Source organism: Marmota flaviventris, chromosome 8, assembly GCF_047511675.1.
Source record: "Marmota flaviventris isolate mMarFla1 chromosome 8, mMarFla1.hap1, whole genome shotgun sequence".
Taxonomy (NCBI): domain Eukaryota; kingdom Metazoa; phylum Chordata; class Mammalia; order Rodentia; family Sciuridae; genus Marmota; species Marmota flaviventris.
In genome coordinates, this window is record NC_092505.1 from 87487986 (window position 1) to 87506345 (window position 18360).

The following is an 18360-nucleotide window of genomic DNA, read 5'->3' on the forward strand; positions in this document are numbered from 1 at the left end:
CATTTGTTCCTAAAATGGTACTAATCCCCATAATGAATTCGAGGACTTTCTCCTACTGTTCTAATAGTGGGTTTAATTACGCATGTTCACTTCAAAATCCTCATTCCTGCTTCTGTCCTCTTGGCTGAGAGATAAACAGAAGGGTATAACAATAGCAGCTAACGTTTTTTTCAAGCTTTAGTATGTGCACGGGGCTAAATGCCTTATTCTCATCCATAAACATGAGAGAGGTGCCATTGCTATTCTCCAGACAGGGAATCAGAAGGATTAGAAACTTGTTCAAGACTTCACAGCAGTTCAGAGTTCAGAGCCTACACCCACCATGGGGATAAAAGGATGGGTTAAATCTAAAAAGCCATTACATGTTCCCAGATTTGGAAAAGGCATACTCACCTGCCCCATCGGGAGTGATGGTTCCCAGCTTCACGGCTAGAGGGTAGCCCATGTCTCTATAGTGCTCCAGCGCATGCCCATTACCCCCAGAGCTGTCGAAGAACCACTTCCCACACAGGACAGAGCCGTCAGTCAAATTCAACCAGAGGTTCTCCCGCAGGTCACATCTGGCACACTTCCAACCACTGGAAAGTAGTGACATACAGCAGTCAGAACAGCCGAAGCACAACAATACTAACATCTAAGAAAAACAGCGTCTCAAGCTGGCAGGTCAGAAGAAATGCTCTGTGGAATAACAGAGACTGATGCCTCCCCACCTTCTCCCCTCCAAACATTATCTTTACCCCTCCCAGAGCAGCAGGACCACGCTGCACCCTGCCTGCCTCCCAGACAGGGAGCATCTCTGAGATGATTCTTTGACTTTAGAAAACCAATACACAGCATGAAGGGTAGAAGGGAAGGTCATTTTCTCAAAATTCCCATGTGCTGGACAGTGGACCTTGAACAAGTTGCAAACATTAAGGGTCTGTGTATATAAATGGCTAACTTCTAAAGCATTAACCACTAGAGTAAACTAGTTTAAACTAATTGCTATTGTTATATCCTTCTGTTTATCTCTTGGCTAAGAGGACTGAAGCAGGAACCAGGAACATGCATAACTGAATCTACTATTAGAACAGTAATTCTAGTTTAAAACTAGAGTAAAACTGGTTTAAACAAAACTTTATAGAAGAGTCTGGATCTGGAGTGTCCGCCAAAGGCTCATGCATTAAAGACTTGGTCCCCAGCTTGGCACTACCAGGAGGAGGTTTTCTGGTCATTGGAGGCTGCCTTTAAAGAAGCTATCAGAACCCTGGCTCCTCCTCTTCCTCTCTCTCTGCATCCTATCATGAGGTGAGCAGCTTGCTCCAGCAGGAGCTCCCACCACATTGTGCTGCCTCACCACTGGTCCAAAAGCCACAGAACCAATTGATCATAGGTTGAAGCCTCCAAAACTGTGAGCCAAAACAAAACTTTTTCTCTTACTAAGTTGATTTATCTCAGGTATCTCAGGTATTTGTTATAACAATGGAAAGTTGACTAGCACATCCTACTACACTGCAAATCTAAATTAATGAGAAAAGAAACGGAATGGGAAATATCAGCTATGTGCCAGGTAACTTACATAAAGACTTATTGAATTCTAGTAAATGCTGTTTAGCACCATTTTACTATCCTCACTGCTACAAAGGAAGAAACTGAGACTCAGAAGTGACACTCCTTTCCTAAGACCACACAGAATGGAATACAGTAAAATCAGGGTCCAACCAAATCAGTCACATTCCCGATCCACCTGCCCTTTCCTCCAGGATCTGCCTCTGTAAACACACCAGCACCCAGTAAAGGAGATGCCAATGCAGCCCCAAGAGTAGTTCCACCAAAATGTGACAACCAAAGACTGTTGCAGAACAAACTCTGAGACAAAAACTTAAATGCAAGTGCCTTACGTGGGAGGTGATCCCAGGGGAGTGGGGAAGGCAGACAGGAAAGGGCAGGAGCCATATAGGGTGTGTTGATGAGCAGGTGACTATCATGGGCAACTGGGGCTCAGACCAGCTGGAGAACTACAGGAGACAGTTTTCTCACCTGGAATGGCAGGAGGCTAGGTATTTATCCACCCATTCCACTACCACTGGTAGAGGGCTATTCCAGGATAAGATGAAGGAGCTTTGACTCTGGCATTTCTGACCACTCCATGGAGGGCCCAGCTGGCTTCAGCAGGAGGAGACAACCCTCAGCCAAGAATTGCAGGGTTTTGCAACTGGCAGTTTTAGTGCAGGTGAGGGTTAGGGGATGGCCTAGGCACATTCTATAGCTACTGCAAACCTATAAGCTATTTTACAGAGAAGTTTTGAGCTCCTTTTAATAAAAGGCATTTGGTAAGAAAATATGTAACTGCTGATCAAGAAAAGAGGAAGAAAAGCAAATGTTCCTTTGACCACTGTTAAGGGCTAATTGGCTATTTGCTAATTGCTTATATTTGGCTCTTACCTTGGAGGAATCCTGACACCATTGTCCAACTGGGTGAGGTTATTGGCATATTTAGATACTGGCAACTCATTTTCCCATGTGTCTGGGTCCTGCTTTCTGTATGGAGATTTTGAGCTGAGAACTGCATCACAGGCAATTGTCACCTAAAAGACAAACCCAGATGTAACATATAAAAACATTTTGTGAGAATAGCAACTGCTGGAAAGTAAACTTAAAAGCCTATTAGTAAATACAGCTTAACTGAAGAAAATTCAAACAACACATTTACCACAAGGGTGAGACCCTGGTTTCCTGCATTTTCCCCTGGACCTAACCAGGTTTTTATCCCTGGCCTACAAATGGGAGTATTAGCAATGACACAAGGTAGCAAGGAACCAAATGCAGTTTGTAAGCTCAAGCTCAGAGGTCAAACTGAACAATTCCAACCACTTAGCAAGCAGGGTAGAAAGTATGAGGTGGAAGAATTTACAAGGATGGAATTAGGTACAGGAATGCTCAGGATTTACCCAAGTGGTGTTTTCCTCCTAACAAGTATACACCATCATATCCAATATCCTCAACTCATCACACAATGGCATGCAGTCAAGGGCACTTGAATGGAATGTACGCAGTGTGGCTCCATTTCTTAATCTGGTGCAAATGTGACCCTGGACAGGGACATGCCTAGGTACATTTGTGCCAGATCAGTCCACATCATGAGCAAATGTGTGATGTCCTGCTTGGCACCAACTGACCCAGAGAAGTGGAAGATAGATTCTCTGCCTTCCCCCAAACCCAATTCATCCTGGTCATTTGCCTGAGATAACATTTGCTACTTGCTTAATACCACAAATTCTTTCTAGATGTCTTTAAAAACTTATATTCTGATGAGAAGGTAAAATGGTACAAGCACCTTAGAAAACAGTAAGTTCCCCAAACGATTAAATAGAGTTACCACAGAACCCAATCATTTTACAACTAGGGTTATACCCAAGAGATATGTCAATCTGTGACCACACAAACACTTGTAAGCAAATGTTCATAGCAGCCTTTTTTATAAGAAAATGGAAACAACCAAAATAAATATCTGTGATAAAGATAATATAAAATAAAAGATAATGTGTTCATAGAATGGAATATTATTTGGCAATAAAAGGAAACGAACTACTGATATGGGCTATAACGTGGATAAATCTTGAAAATATATGCAAATGACAAAAAGACAATCATAAGGAACAACATATTTTTTATTCCATTAATATATCTAGAATAGATAAATCTATAGAGACAGAAAATAGATTAGTGATCTCCATAGGCTAGTAGGGTAGTTTAGAGGGTGATGGTTAAGGGAAATGGGGTCTTTGGGGGGAGCAATAAAAATACTCTAAAATTAGATAATGGCAATGGATAAGGAATAAAAGTGAATGAATTATTTTTTTTAAATGTTGAAAATAAAATTTGCATTCTACATTACTAACTTCCTGCACAATTAGCTGACCATTTCCTCCAGAGTAGCACTGACAACCAACCCGTGGACCAAGTAAGAAACAAAAGAAGTTTCTCAGCTGTCACCCCACCACCACCCAAGCCCTGAGCAACTCCTACAAATCCTCCAAGTGCAATACATTTGACATCTACCTCTTCTCCATTTTGGCCACCCCCTCCCAGTTTCAGACACCAGCATGGCTCACACAGATGGCTACACAGCAGCCTAGGTTTCTCCTTTCTTACACTCTATTCCCTCTTCTCTACCCAGCTGTCAGAGTGATCTGCTCTGAAAATGAGATCCTATCCTTCGCTAGAGTGAATTCTCCAGGGTGACATTTAACCCTACCCAGAGATGACACAGGGCCAGGTATAGACAGGAACAAGACAGAGGTCCCAGCCCTCAGAAGTCTGGGAATCTAGCTGAGCAATTCGGGAGACTGAGGCAAGAGGATCGCACGTTCAAGGCCAGCCTCAGGAATTTAGCAAGACACTAACTCAAAATATAAAAAAAAATAATAAAAATGAAAGGACTGGGGAGGCAGCTCAGTGGTAAAGCACCCCTAGATTCAATTCCCAGTACAAAAAAAAAAAAAAGTCTAGGAATCCATTACAGAACAAGCAGGCATAAATATGTAAACCTTTTAAAAGAGAAGCTTTCATTTATCTCTCATCACAATGGCTATATATAATTAGTCTTTCCTTTCAATTATCAAAATTCACCTCCCACCACCTTCCAGAGATGCCTGTGAAACACATGACTGAGTATCTAAAAGCCTCTTCCAGATTTTTCCAGTGCTGAGTCCCTTCTAGGCCCCCTCAGCACTCTGGCTACAGCACCTCATCTTTTTAGTCTGATCTGATTGATATAAGCCCCTTATTTGTTTCATCAACTACACGGATCATTGCTCTGTCCTCCTCTGGATTTTCATTCCCCATTAGATCGTTTTTAGTGCTCTAGTTTGAAACGTACAGTGATATTAAAGAAGATTCAAATATAATCTTCCCTTTTCTTTGAATATCCTTTCTGGTGACATCCAACAAAATTCCCTTAGACTTCTGAACCACTTTTATAAACTACTGATCTAGTGTTTTTAAAATGTCATCAAAAAAAGAATCATTTACAGGCCCTTTTTATGAATAGCTGAAGGTCAGGATCAATCAATCTATAATTACTCTGTGAATTACTTTTTCCTTGGACTTGTTATCTGGAGTGAAGTGAGGAGACCTTGGCTCTATCCCAAGTCTCCTAAGCCTCAAGTGCAGTGGTACATTAGAACTCACTTGAACTGGCTCATGGGAGTTGATGGTTCAATTTTAAGAAATTTCACGCTCCCATGCTTATTGCAACAAGCCAAGAAATGGAAACAACCTGAGTGTTCATCAATTCATGAATGGACAGAGAAAATATGGTATATACACACAATGAATACTAGATTTTTTTTAAGTTTTAAAAAAAAATAATAAGAGAGAGAGAGAGAGATCCTGTCATTTGCAACATAGATGGAACTAGAGGTCATTCTGTTATGTGAAATAAGCCAGGCCCAGAAAGACAAGTGCCTCAGGAGCTCACTCATATGTGAAATATAAAAATAAGTTGATCACACAGAAGTTGAGAGTAGAATGGTGGTTACCAGAGGCTGGGAAGAGGAGAGGAGAGGAAGGGTTGGGGAAAGACTGACCAATGGGTATTGCTACAGTTAGATAAGAGCAGTACTGAGATAACAGATAACAGCTATATACTATATATTTTCAAAAGCTTTAAAATAGGATTTCAGGGGCTGAGGTTGTGGCTCAGTGGTAGAGTGCTCACCTAGCACACGTGAGGCACTGGGTTCAATCCTCAGCACCACATAAAAATGAAATAAAGATATTGTGTGTCTACCTACAACTAAAAAATAAATAATTTAAAAAAAGGATTCTAAATGTTTTCACCATAAAGAGATGATAAACGTTTCAAGAGACAGAATGTTTAATCTTATTTAAACATCATTAGGTATATACATGTATTGAAAAATTCACATGATATCCCATTAATATGTACAATTTTTACATTTATATGTACCAAAAAAGAAAAAAAATAAGAAATCTTTGCAAGATGGTTGCTAAACACAACCCTTATTAAAAATTAAATTATATATAAACATACATAAAATATCTTTAAAAGGTAGCACATAACTACTCACTTCAAAAACTCCTCACTTTCTAGACGTCTTACTGTATCTACCATCCACATGTTCTTGAGGTTACTTACATCTACTTTAACTGAATAATGGGAATTGTAAAAACGGTCTGCTACTGCACCTCTCTGCCAACTGCATTCTATGATGTCACGATGTTAGCCTGAAATCGGCCATGGAAGGAGTGGACACTGTGGGAATCACCTCACACCACAGGCAGGGCTGTTTCCCACAGGAGCCTGCTGTTAAACTACCAGCACAGCATCCGCTGCTCAGGTTCCTGAGGTGGGAAATGAAGACACTGAATTCCAGACTGCAAGGCTCTAGCTGAGCCCACAATGTTGCCTCTGTGAACCCTGTGCCACCCAGAAGTGGCTTCACTTTCTGATAATATCTACAGAATAACTCTCTCAAATGAAATTGTTCTGGGCTGAGACACTCAAGAGATAAAGGAAGAGTCACCTCTTGGGTGTTTTTGAGACCAACGATTTTTTTTTCCCCAATGACTTTTTTAAAAAGAGCCAAGCACAGGGGTGCACACCTGTAATCCCAGCAGCAACTTGGGAGGCTGAGGTTGGAGGATTGCAAGTTCTAGACGGTCTCAGCAACTTAGCGAGGCCCTAAGTAACTTGGCAGAACCCTGTCTCAAAATTAAAAATGAAAAAAGGGCTGAGGATGTGGCTCAGTAGTTAACTGCCCCTGGGTTCAAACCCTGGTACTATATATAAATAAATAAATTTTCAAGTGAGAATCTTCAAATACCAAAAATACAGCAAAAGCATGATAAGAAAATATAGTAACTAGCATCTTTTGTGTAGTTAAATCCTCTTGGTTACCAACAGATAAATCCTGATTTGTTATTCAATCTTCCTATTCAACCACTTCCAAATAATTCTTCTTTTTCCCCCATTCTTAAAGTATTTCTTTAAAGTAATAAATTTTTAATGTTAAAGTATTTTAAAAGATACTCTATTAAAAATTATGATATATCTTACGGATTCAGATTTCTGTGGCTCTTGCCTTTTAAATAAGAATATTCATAGTTCAAATTATACTCTGAATACAGAGATGATTAAGAAGTTTTTTTATTTACTTTTTTCACATACTTCATGATGAGTGATTGAGAGAAAAATAATTTCTCATGATATTTATTCACAATATGCTTCTTCGTTTCCAACAGCAGAAACAAGAGTTGTATCAAAGAAGGGCATAGCCTTAATGTATCATTTCAGGTAATGGGATAAAGTAAAACCATTTTGTCCACTAATATATTTTATCCTTGCTAACAGTCACATGAGTCAACATGGGGAACCTGAGAAAGCAAAGGTAATTTAATTCTGCATGCTTCACTAAGTACTGGACACTTGGGATGGAAAAGGGTATGTTCCATTTAATAAGTAGAAGGGCTACAATAGATAAATACACAAATTTCTCATTTGGATGGTCACACATTTAGATATAAATTAGATCAAGGGAAAGAGGTTAAGTGGTAGAAACCTGGTCCCTGGTAACTTGGAAACCCTAGCACAAAGGTCCCCTCTTGGCAGCAGCAAATGAGCAGATGGCTATAGTCACGTAACATCCAGAAGATGGTGGGACCTAAAGACCTGACTTTGGTTCTGGCAGAGTTTGAAGAAGGGGGGCGGGGGGGAATAAACTTGACTCCCTCAGAGCCCCCTGCCATCTGTGGCAGGACCCTGAGAGGTCAAGGTGTGCTCAGAGTTGAAAACAGGGGGAAAAAAGGGCGGGGGGAGAGGAAATGGAAAAAGGAAGGAGGGTGAAGTGCTGGAGGCAACACAGGAAATGAGGAAAGAGCAGGAAAAACATGTAGGGTCCCCATAAGAACTCTGTGCCCTCTTGGAAGATTCCAGAAGCAAAGGAAAACATCATGGCATCCCCCATCACCGCCACCAGCCCCAGCTTCAAGTAGTTCAGGATCCCTTCACAAAACTGGATTCTTACAGAAGGAAAAGGAAGAAAAGAGAAGGGAAGGGGATGGGAAAAGCTCATTGCTAAAGATATAAATGGTCTTCACAGGAGCAGAGCTGAACTTCCCCAGCGCTCCCACACACCTGGGATTTTTGAAGGTCTGGTTTTTTTTTTTTCATAATCGTGTTGCTGTCATTCTACAGTGGCACACTTTTATTTTGCCCAAGCAAAATCTTACATGGAAAGACAACATGAGAAGCCCAATTAAAAATACTGTCATCCTTCTGATCAGAAGATGGTCCCTCTCCAGCAGTCTGTGCACATGAGAAGGGCACACTTTGGAAATCAAGCAACAGATTGACAAGGAGGCCAGACCACCCTGGAGGAGGCTGGCCTGGGGAGCAATGAAGCCCACCAGCACTGGAAGTAAGAGGCCCAGCAGTACCGAACCACAACCCCACGAGACCCTGTCACAGAGGAGAAGCAATAGGCCCCTGTTCATGCTCTCACCTTCCCTGCCCCTGTCTCACACACACACACACACACACACACACACACCTGACAGAGTCACGCGCATCTAGCTAGCAGCCGTGCACACTCACTGACCAGGGCTGGTAACTCCTCAATATTTGGTAGTGCTATTTCATAGTGGTCTGGGAATATTACAAGTTTGGCTTCATCTTCATATTCATAATCGTCGCTATTTAAATCGTCATCAGTATCTAGATCTGAGGAGAAAACAAAAACAAAGAATAAAAAGTGAGGCAGCACACACTGGGAAAGCCAGAACACCATAGAGGACGCCATACCAAAGATGTGACATTTACAATTTCCAACTCTGACATGACCGTCTGTCTGCCCCAAACCAGGAATAACAGGTCCTGCCATCTTCCCTTAGTCATGAATATTTATTTACCAGTGACAGATGTACGAAGAAGACTGAGTCATATCACAAAGTCTAGCAGAACAAACATATAAGCTAGATACAGATTTCTTAAAAGATTTTTAAAGGAATATATTTCTAAATATGATTTTTGGGGATACCTGATAGCTGATTTCACAGGAATGGGCTATCATATAGAAGAAAGTGCATGGGTTTGAGAACTGGTAAACCTAGATTCAGTGCTGGTCCCAAAACTTCATGTTACTTGGGGCAAGTCACAAACTCTGTATCTGTTTAGTTTCCTCATTTGCAGCTGGAGATAATAACACTTATCTCACACCATTTAGATAAGAGGTAAATGAGAAATTGTAGAAAAGAGACCTGGCACACAATGGGTCATCAATGAATGGCAGCTATTATTTAAAAACAAAATCTCCCTTTCACTCTCTCTCTTACCTATCTCTGTCTCTCCCCTGTGCCCATTCCCTTCCTCTAATGGTCATGAGATCTTGCAGAGTAAACCAGCTGGGGAAACCCTGTCATGTGAGCAGTCCTGTTGCCCTTGAGCTGCAGAGAATTCCTAGTAGGAAAGATGAGCTTCTCCAGCCTGTTATCTCTTAAGTCATCACCTCTTTTGCTTGGTTAATCTCTGGTAAAGGTTAGATGAAGTCTCAAGGAAACGTCCTGTCACAATATTTACAGGGACACTTCAGTCTCACGTTCATGGGGATGCCAGCATCCCAGATCATGTTTGTATATTTCTAAGTTTGGAACTATGGTGACAAAAAGGAAAATTGGACTATATGCCACTCACACGCACAAACTCACACAGGAACAGGTACACAAACATATGGAGAAACACAGGCACTGTAGATAGAAGAAAGTCACCTGACTAGACTCTGAAGGTTGCCTGAGACCAAAGGATCCAGATCCTGTTATTATCTTGTACACCTTTAACCAAAAACCTAGCAAATCTTACCTCTGCTCTGGAATTCTCAAAGGTAGGGCAGGTGTAAGTAAGAAATAAGATATAGAGAAAACACAATCCAAACATTTCAATAAAAGATTCTAAATAGTAAGAATCAGAAACTACAAAATGAAGAACTAAACAAAATGGCTAGATAGCCGTGAAAGGTTAATTTAATAAAAGATGATTTTAAAGATTCTATTAGCTTAAGAAGGAATGAAAGGCATTTATTTAAGCAAATAATTCAAACAAAAAGGCATTGTATGTGCTATAAAAATTTGAATGTCCCAGTATCTATATCTATAAAAAAAAACTGGAACCTAAATATTCAACAAAAATGACATTCAACTCAACAGAATATTATTTAAATGACAGTTATTTAGACTATGCAGAAACATGGAAATGTTTTTGCTATGTTAACACTAAAAATTCATCTTCACTCTCCAGACAACTTTATATTATGTTCATAGATAAAAATTGGAAAGAAGCCTGCACCAATGAAAATATTGAGTGGGTGAACTTTGCTCTTAAAATATTCTTTGTTATAGCACATGTAACCATTTTAAATAACCAAGGACAAATCTCTTTTTTATTTTAATATATATATATATATATATATATATATATATATATATATATATATATATATATGTGTGTGTGTGTGTGTGTGTGTGTGAGTTTGTGTGTGTGTGTGAGACAGCAGAATGCATTACAATTATATTACATATATAGAGCCCAATTTTTCATATTTTTGGTTGTGCACAAAGTAGAGTCACACCATTCATGTCTTCATACATTTACTTAGGGTAATGATGTCCATCTCATTCCACCATCTTTCCTACCCCCACGCCCCCTCCCTTCCCCTCCCTCACCTTTGCCCTATCTAGAGTTCAGCTAATCCTCCCATGCCCACTCCCCCAACCCCATTACGAATCACCATACTTAAATCAGAGAAAACACTCAGCATTTGGTTTTGGGGGATTGGCTAACTTCACTTAGCTTTATATTCTCCAACTCCATCCATTTACCTGCAAACGCCACAATTTTATTCTCCTTTAATGCTGAATAATATTCCATTGTGTATATATACCACATTTTACAAAGTACAAATCTTGTGTTCACGTACAGTTTGGATTCATATAAGATAATATTTGCCCCCTTTCCAAAGAAAACATATTCACTAATACTAATTCAAATCTTACATGGTCTGAATAAGCAAACAAAGTCCAAAAGAAATCCTGTTCTAACATTTACTAACTCTGTCACCCCCGCTGAGTTTTTTCCAAGTTCATTTTCCTCATGAGTAAGCTATAGATAATATTATCTACTGCATAAGATTAACAGGATTAAGCAAGATAAGGTCTTAAGGCACCTAATAGGATCTAATGAGTCCGAGAGACTCACAGATAATCACCAGCATCACATCTTCATTACCCTCTCCACATTCCCAACAGTTAACACCATCCAAAATGCCTCCCCTCCCTTTAGCTGCACCAGCTCAGAAGTAATCCTGAAATAAGTTTCAGGAAAACCATGGCATTGTGTGGGGATCTTTCAGATGATCTAAGTGTGGAGAAGGTAGATCTTCAAATGCTTCTCAATTATGAGCTCAGAGAGGGAACAAGTCGTATTCACCTCCCATATCCCCAAACTCTGCACAGTGCCCCCACACACACCATGCACTCAGCACACATTCATAAAAGGAGACTTCAGGAAGCCAAGATCACTAGTGTGCTCAGGACGGATGACAGCAAAGCAAGGACATCCAAGGAGGTGTTGTGCTGCTGTTCTCATTGGCTGCTCCTGTGTGTCCAGGAGCAGCCAATGACAAGAAGCAGCAAGACAAGCAGAACTTCGTTGTACTTCTTTACACTTAGTTCATAATTTACTTGTATTTTTAATTCAATAGAATGGAAGGGGCTCATGATCTTTCCCAAACATCTTAAGTAGGGAAAAGCCTTAGCAGAGGCGACCTACATGCTGATTTTAAGAGACAAATCTAAGGCTTTCTGAACATAAGTGCTCCAGAGCCCCAAGTATGATCTAAAATTTACATATTTCTTTAAATCAAGTCTCGCAATGCAAATAATATCTAGCTGAGGAACCTACAGAGTAACCATACTGTGGGGACCCACAGGACTGGGGCTCCCTACTCCCCCCAGCCACTGAGGCTATTACTGGCAATACCCAGAAGAGCTCTTTCTCTAAGTTAAAACAAAGCAAAGCAAAGCAAAACTTCTCCCCAATTCTGCTTTAATAATCTCCCAGGTCCCTGGAAGAAGAGGTTGGGACTACACCCTCCTCTCCCAGAAGCCTGGGCAGTACAAAATAAATCCAAGGCTCCAATTCCTCCTGCAGAGCCCTCTCGGCTTGACCACGCTGACTTCATCTTATGTGCTGGAGGTGAACAATCTGTCCTGTGGCTGCAAAAATCTCACCAACTATTTATCTTTGAAGAGGGCATGAGGGAAAAGCCCCTTGAAAACACAACTCCTCCTTTGACCCATTCCAGAAGGAAATGGTAAATGGAGTTATTTACACCTTCTGGTCCCAAACGCTTGGATGAGTGGTCTGAACAGGCCCAATCCCAGAATTTTTCTCAAATTTTCTGTTTTCAACTTGTTTCTCATTGAGTATGAATGCCATAGCTAAATCAAAAAGTGGAATTTGAGCTCTCTGAGGTTTGGTGGTAGCTCTTCAATGCTCCACTCTTTGAACGCAGAGGTACTTAACTCATTTACTCCTATTCATGAAAAGTGGCAAAGGAGACTCAACAAAAATATGAGTATTGAACACTGTTTTTATGGCATACCAATGAGATGGTATTTTAAATGCATTTCCAGTTATTTACACATTTGTAGCTTTTTTGCTACATGTGTATGTACAAATACATACGAGTGTGTGTGGAAATAGATAGAGATACAGTTATAGATGTATATACAGATGTATGAACATTTAGGCCAGAATCACAATGTAAGCCCCAGGATATTTCTTTGAGGATCCTGGACTCCCTTAGCTCCCTGCCTCCTTCCTTCTTTCTCATAAAACACTCTAGTTTTATGTCAGTTAACTTCTGAAAATCAAAAACTCTCATGTTGTTACAAGTTATCTTCCTAAAAGACCACCTAATGGTGTCTCTTATCCAGCGCAAAAACATTAATGAAAAATTACCCAACAGTTTTTTCATGGGGGACCTAAGCTGAAGGAAATGCCTGATCATTCTGTTCATTTAGTAGTTAGGTCCAGAAAACTAAGTATTTATGGTATAACTTAGTAGCCACTTGAAAACTTAATCCACACATATTGGAAGAAACTATTTTACCTCATTCTTAACCACCATTCCTTACTAATGAGATGTGTGCACCAGCTGAACTGCACAACTTCTCCTTGAATCAGACTGAATACTGCCACCCATCCACATTGATCTTGATAAGGTCCTGGTCTTTTGCCATAGAAACAACTAACTTAAAAAAAAAAAAAAAAAAAAAAAACACTTGAATTTTCAAAGAGATGAAGTCACTGGAAGGAATACAGGAATACAGGATAAACTAACAGTAAAACAACATCAAGGTTAATTCATGCAGGTTTGATCATCACTGTTCCCTCAAATATTTAAAATATTCCTGTGAGTTTATTGCAGCATCTCAGGGTGCCTCAGAGCACAGTTTTTTGAAACCAAAGTGTCAATGGCTCCCAACCACCTGGGGGGGGGGTGGGAATCTAAAAGCATGGCCTACGTACAGACCGGTGTTGAAAGGAAAAACAAGGTGTACGAAGATGTACCAACTGAAAATATCATTTGTCTCTGGGAACAAGTGACTGGGAGACAGGGAAGACAGAGAAACTTTTCACTACACAGCCTTTTACAGTTTTTTTGTGAAATTTTAAGCTTTGTCCATAGGTTAGGTGTTCAGAAAATATTTTTAAATCCTAAATGCAAAATAGTATAGAATTCAAAATGATTTTGAAATTACCCATGATCACAGTTGTTGATTAAAGAACAAATTACCAACAAAGCCTGGAGATGAAGTCATTTCACTTGAATGGATATCAAAGTGTTTCAGAGGAAGGATGACTTGTCCACTGAGAGGCGGATGACATGCAGGAGGCTCGGGCCAGCTGTTCAGTGCCAGCTAAAGGCCTCAACCTCCCTGACAAAATCATTATTAAAGGCTGTAATCAAACAGTGATTTTTAATGTCACTGTTGAGTCACTGGAAAAGGAATTGTTCACAAAATCATCAGGGGAATGGAAGGGGAGGGAAAAAAAAAAAAAGCTTCAATCCAAAATAAAGCATTGGCCATCTACATCTGCTTTATGAAGGGGAAGGCAGGGTATCCCAACAACTACATTTCAGCACTAGTGAGATGGTGCTTCCCAGTCAAAGAAATGAAAAGAAATTGCCAAACAGGTCTGAGTTCTTTTCCCCTCTATAAAGAGATGACCCTAATGTCCCTTTCAAAAAAGGAAATATGTATGGCAGAAGCTACTAGCTGCCTCCCACTACCTATTCTCCCTTTTCTCTTTAGTAAGAACCCCCAACTTCACTCAGTGAAGCAGTTAGTAGACTTTATTTTCTAGTTTCTTCTGCAGCAGGGTGTGACCAAGTTCTGATCAGAGAGGTGTACTATAAGTGGGGATCTTTGAAAAGTCAGACAAAAAGCAGGTGATTACACTGGAAAATTACTTTTTTTTTCTTTTCCTTCCCCCTTCCTCTTTCTTGCTTTCCAAATGGGAAGGAGATGGTTGGAGTCCCTAAACCGACTTTGGGCCAAATGACAATGAGGTTGGAAGTCATAGGCCAAGATGGGAGGATAAAGCAGAAATATACAGAAAATCAAGATCCCTAATGAACACGTGGCCATCCCATTATCCTGTACTTAACTGCTTCTCAATCTCCTTCACATGAGAGAAATAAGCACGAATCTTATTTAAAGTTGTCAATATCTAAAGCTTTCTGTTACATAAACTGGAAATAATCCTAATAGGACCCACCACTACAGGCTATATCTACATGAACTCAAGAGCTGTGATTAGTGTGACAAGAGAAAATTGCTCCTGGGACATGAGAAGCAGTGCTGGAGAGAACTGTCACTCAAGGCCTGCAACACTAAGTTCTTACGCAGATGGAGGCACTAATGTAAATACACTTGAGGGTAAAACAAGAGGGAGAAATGGGGTCTAGGGAAAGCCCCAGAGAGCTAACGCCATCCCAGTTTAAATTTTTTAAAAATGAACACAGTCCAAACAGAACACTCAGGCAGGCTGGGCTGTGAATCTCAGATATATCCTCTAGTCTTCTGAGTCACAGAATGTTGATTGAACAGAGTGGCTAGTAAGAAAAGTCCCATCGAAATGAAATGATGGGTAACAATCAAAGGGGCCCATGGAGTGTAAAGTACAAAAACTCAGAGCTTACCTTTAAGTTTTAATTAATTTTTATTGGTACATCACAACTATACATAATGGTGGGATTCATTTTTACTTCATCATATAAAATACATGCACACAATATAAAATATAATTTGGTCAATTTCATTCCCAGGAACCTCCTGTTTCTTTCCCTTCTTCCCTCCCCCTGGTCCCTTTCCTCTATTCAATTGGTTAAATAAATTTTATAAATAGTGACTTGACAATATCCTCTAATATCAAAATAATTACTAAAAAAAAAAAAAAAGCAACCTCCAAGTCTCTTCAGTAAAAGACACAAAGTTTAAATAAAGGCTAAGAGTTTTGCTAACTTCTTCATTCAACCAAAAATAAATAAATATGTAACAACAGTATGTAAAAATGTTAAATTATTTCTACCTTCAAGAAGTTCATACTGATGTCATTTAATTCAGATGTCACATTAATTATGTATCAGTGGAAGGAACCAAAAGACTAAATAAAAACCAGAGCATCACAATGCATTCAATCATTTCAGCAAGGATGGTTTGGGTTGGTTGGTTGATTGGGGCACATTGAGAAATGGGAAAGACTGACCAGGGTGGAAAAAGCAACGGCAAATAAGCCTTCTAAAGAAAACCCAGAGCTGGAAAGCAGGAGAGAAGACAGCAAAACTGGGCCTAGCACAGAGTAACTGAGAATCAAACCAGGAGGGAAACTCAGCTTCATGACTGTTTCAGCGAGTCTACTTATCAAACAATGCATGAGACTTCACTGCAATGATAACATGTATTTGTTATGGAAAAGTTTAAATACAAATTAAAAAATCAGAATCATTTTATCACAGGAGCTATTGTTCACAATTTGGAGTACATTCTTCCAGTCTCCCATTTATATATTTATATATGGGTGTGTGTGTGTGTGTGTGTGTGTATATATATATATATATATATATATATATATATATATATACACATATGTGCATACAAAGATAATCATATGCATACATGCATGCATACAAACATACATATATGTACACATATACATATATACACTATATATATTTTTTTGTTTGTTTGTTTAATTGTTTTGTTTTGTTTACCAAAATGAAATCATACTATTCAAGCAATTTTGAGATTTCTTTCAAATAAGAGATGTAAACTGGTTGGTCAAACATCGAATCATTTTTTTCTCCTGAGGAAACTATATCAGAAGCCTAATATGAAATATGACCATAGTTGTATGATATAGAAATCAACATAAGCAAAACTGACTGTTCTTGAATGAGGGAAATTAAAATACCACCATTAGACAAATACCCCGTAATAATTACTACAAGCAAGATCCACTCATAGATGGTAAAATCAATTTTTAAAAAACTCTAAGAAACATGACATTAGTATAGTCTCAAAGCATCCACAAGGTATTTATTAATTACATTATAAGTTCACAGTGAGAAACCCTGTAGACACAACCTTAACAAGTGATCAAGTTCAACATCACCAGCATGAAGTCGTACCAACGTCATGTACCTCTCGATAGCATGCACTGAGAGGGACACATTCCTTTTGTGGAAATTTCCCCAGGAATACGTAACTTCAGACTCTTCGTGATAAAACATCAGACAAACCCAAAGGGAGGCAAAATCTACAAAATAACTGACCAATAGTCTTCAAAAGTGTCATAATTATTAAAGACAAAGAAAGCCTGAGGGACTATCACAGATTGGAAAAGGTGATGGACACATGAAAATTAAATACAAAGTGGGATCCTGGACTGGGTTGTGTAATCAAAAAGGGACATTAATGGACAAACTGCTGAAATCCAAAAACTTGCAGTTTGGCTAATTTTTTTTTTAAAGAGAGAGAGAGAGAGAATTTTTTAATATTTATTTTTTAGTTTTCGGCGGACACAACATCTTTATTTGTATGTGGTGCTGAGGATCGAACCCGGGCCGCACGCATGCCAGGCGAGCGCGCTACCGCTTGAGCCACATCCCCAGCCCAGGCTAATTTTTTTTAAAAAAAGAAAAACTGGCTCTTCTTCCAAGTCAATGAAAAGAGAGACCAGAGCTAGGTTCTCAAGTGACTCCAGTCACTATAAATATAATCACTTCAAAGCACTAGAGCCAACTAAGGGTGCCAAAGCTACCGTCACCATCAGGTACATGCAGAGTGGAGTCAGAGCCTCTTGATTTAATTTGAGCCTCTTATCCTTATATTGTAGAACAATAAAGAACCTATAATTACTGTAATTCAGACATGCACACGCACACACATACACACAGAGGAAATCTGAGGAAACTGCTGACAATGATTTACATTACCTAAAAAAATCTTGGAATTCCTCCTTTTTGGCAAAGCTCCACCAGATGCCCCTCTTACCTTCTGGGGGAAAAAAAGAGAAAGAGATCATTAAAACACAGCCTACAGAATAAAGTTTGAGAAAAAAAATATATATGAGTGTGCGTGCATGCATGCATGTGTGTGTGTGTGTTTCAGAGGTTCACAGTTTTTAGGGGAAATAGTCAACCCGATCTAGAAATTCCAGGACAAACAGGAACTGGACCCAGTTCCATGCAGGTAGGTAGAGGGCAATGCTATGGTCCCACCTGATTATTTTCACCAAGTTATAAAGAAAACTTTTCTGGAAAGTGAGGTGGTAACCAGGGATGAAGATGAAGTAGATGTTTGGATTTCAATTAGCAAGTGCTCCCAAGAGGACTGGGAAAGAGGCCTCCAAAGAGAGGCTGTCTCTTTGTCATACCTGACAAAAGGAAAAGACAATGGTGACTCCAAGAAGTCAGAGTCCTGTTCCCTTGCTTACTCAGGGGATCCCCAGAGCTTGGTCCTAGGCATTCTCTACAACTATTATTAAAAGATTTGATAAATATCAATATGCATCACTGATACCCTTGTCATATGAAGCCTCAATCCAGCCTCTCTCAAGCTTTCTGCAGCACCATCAGGTGGCTGTGATCCTAAGCTTTAGATATTTTTTGCCAATAGTGAAAGTCAGCAGCAGCAATGAACAAATGCCTGAGAAGCAGTGGGACTAAGAGGTCATTCATCTGACGCTCACACAAGTAACTTGATTCTCAGATAGGACTACCATAACTTTTGCTT

At 39.6% G+C, this 18360-nt stretch overlaps 1 protein-coding gene across 2 annotated transcripts in view; it reads right to left on the minus strand.

Moving 5' to 3' along the window:
- Usp13 (ubiquitin specific peptidase 13) overlaps positions 1-18360 on the minus strand; it is a 133631-nt gene that overhangs the window by 88438 nt on the left and 26833 nt on the right. For both annotated transcript variants that reach the window (XM_071615446.1, XM_027942181.2), the window contains exons 3-6: positions 17562-17622; positions 8604-8725; positions 2425-2567; positions 394-578 (exon numbers count right to left, since the gene is read on the minus strand). In XM_071615446.1, the coding sequence (XP_071471547.1) occupies positions 394-578; positions 2425-2567; positions 8604-8725; positions 17562-17622 (511 nt within the window). The remainder of the gene's footprint in view (positions 1-393; positions 579-2424; positions 2568-8603; positions 8726-17561; positions 17623-18360) is intronic.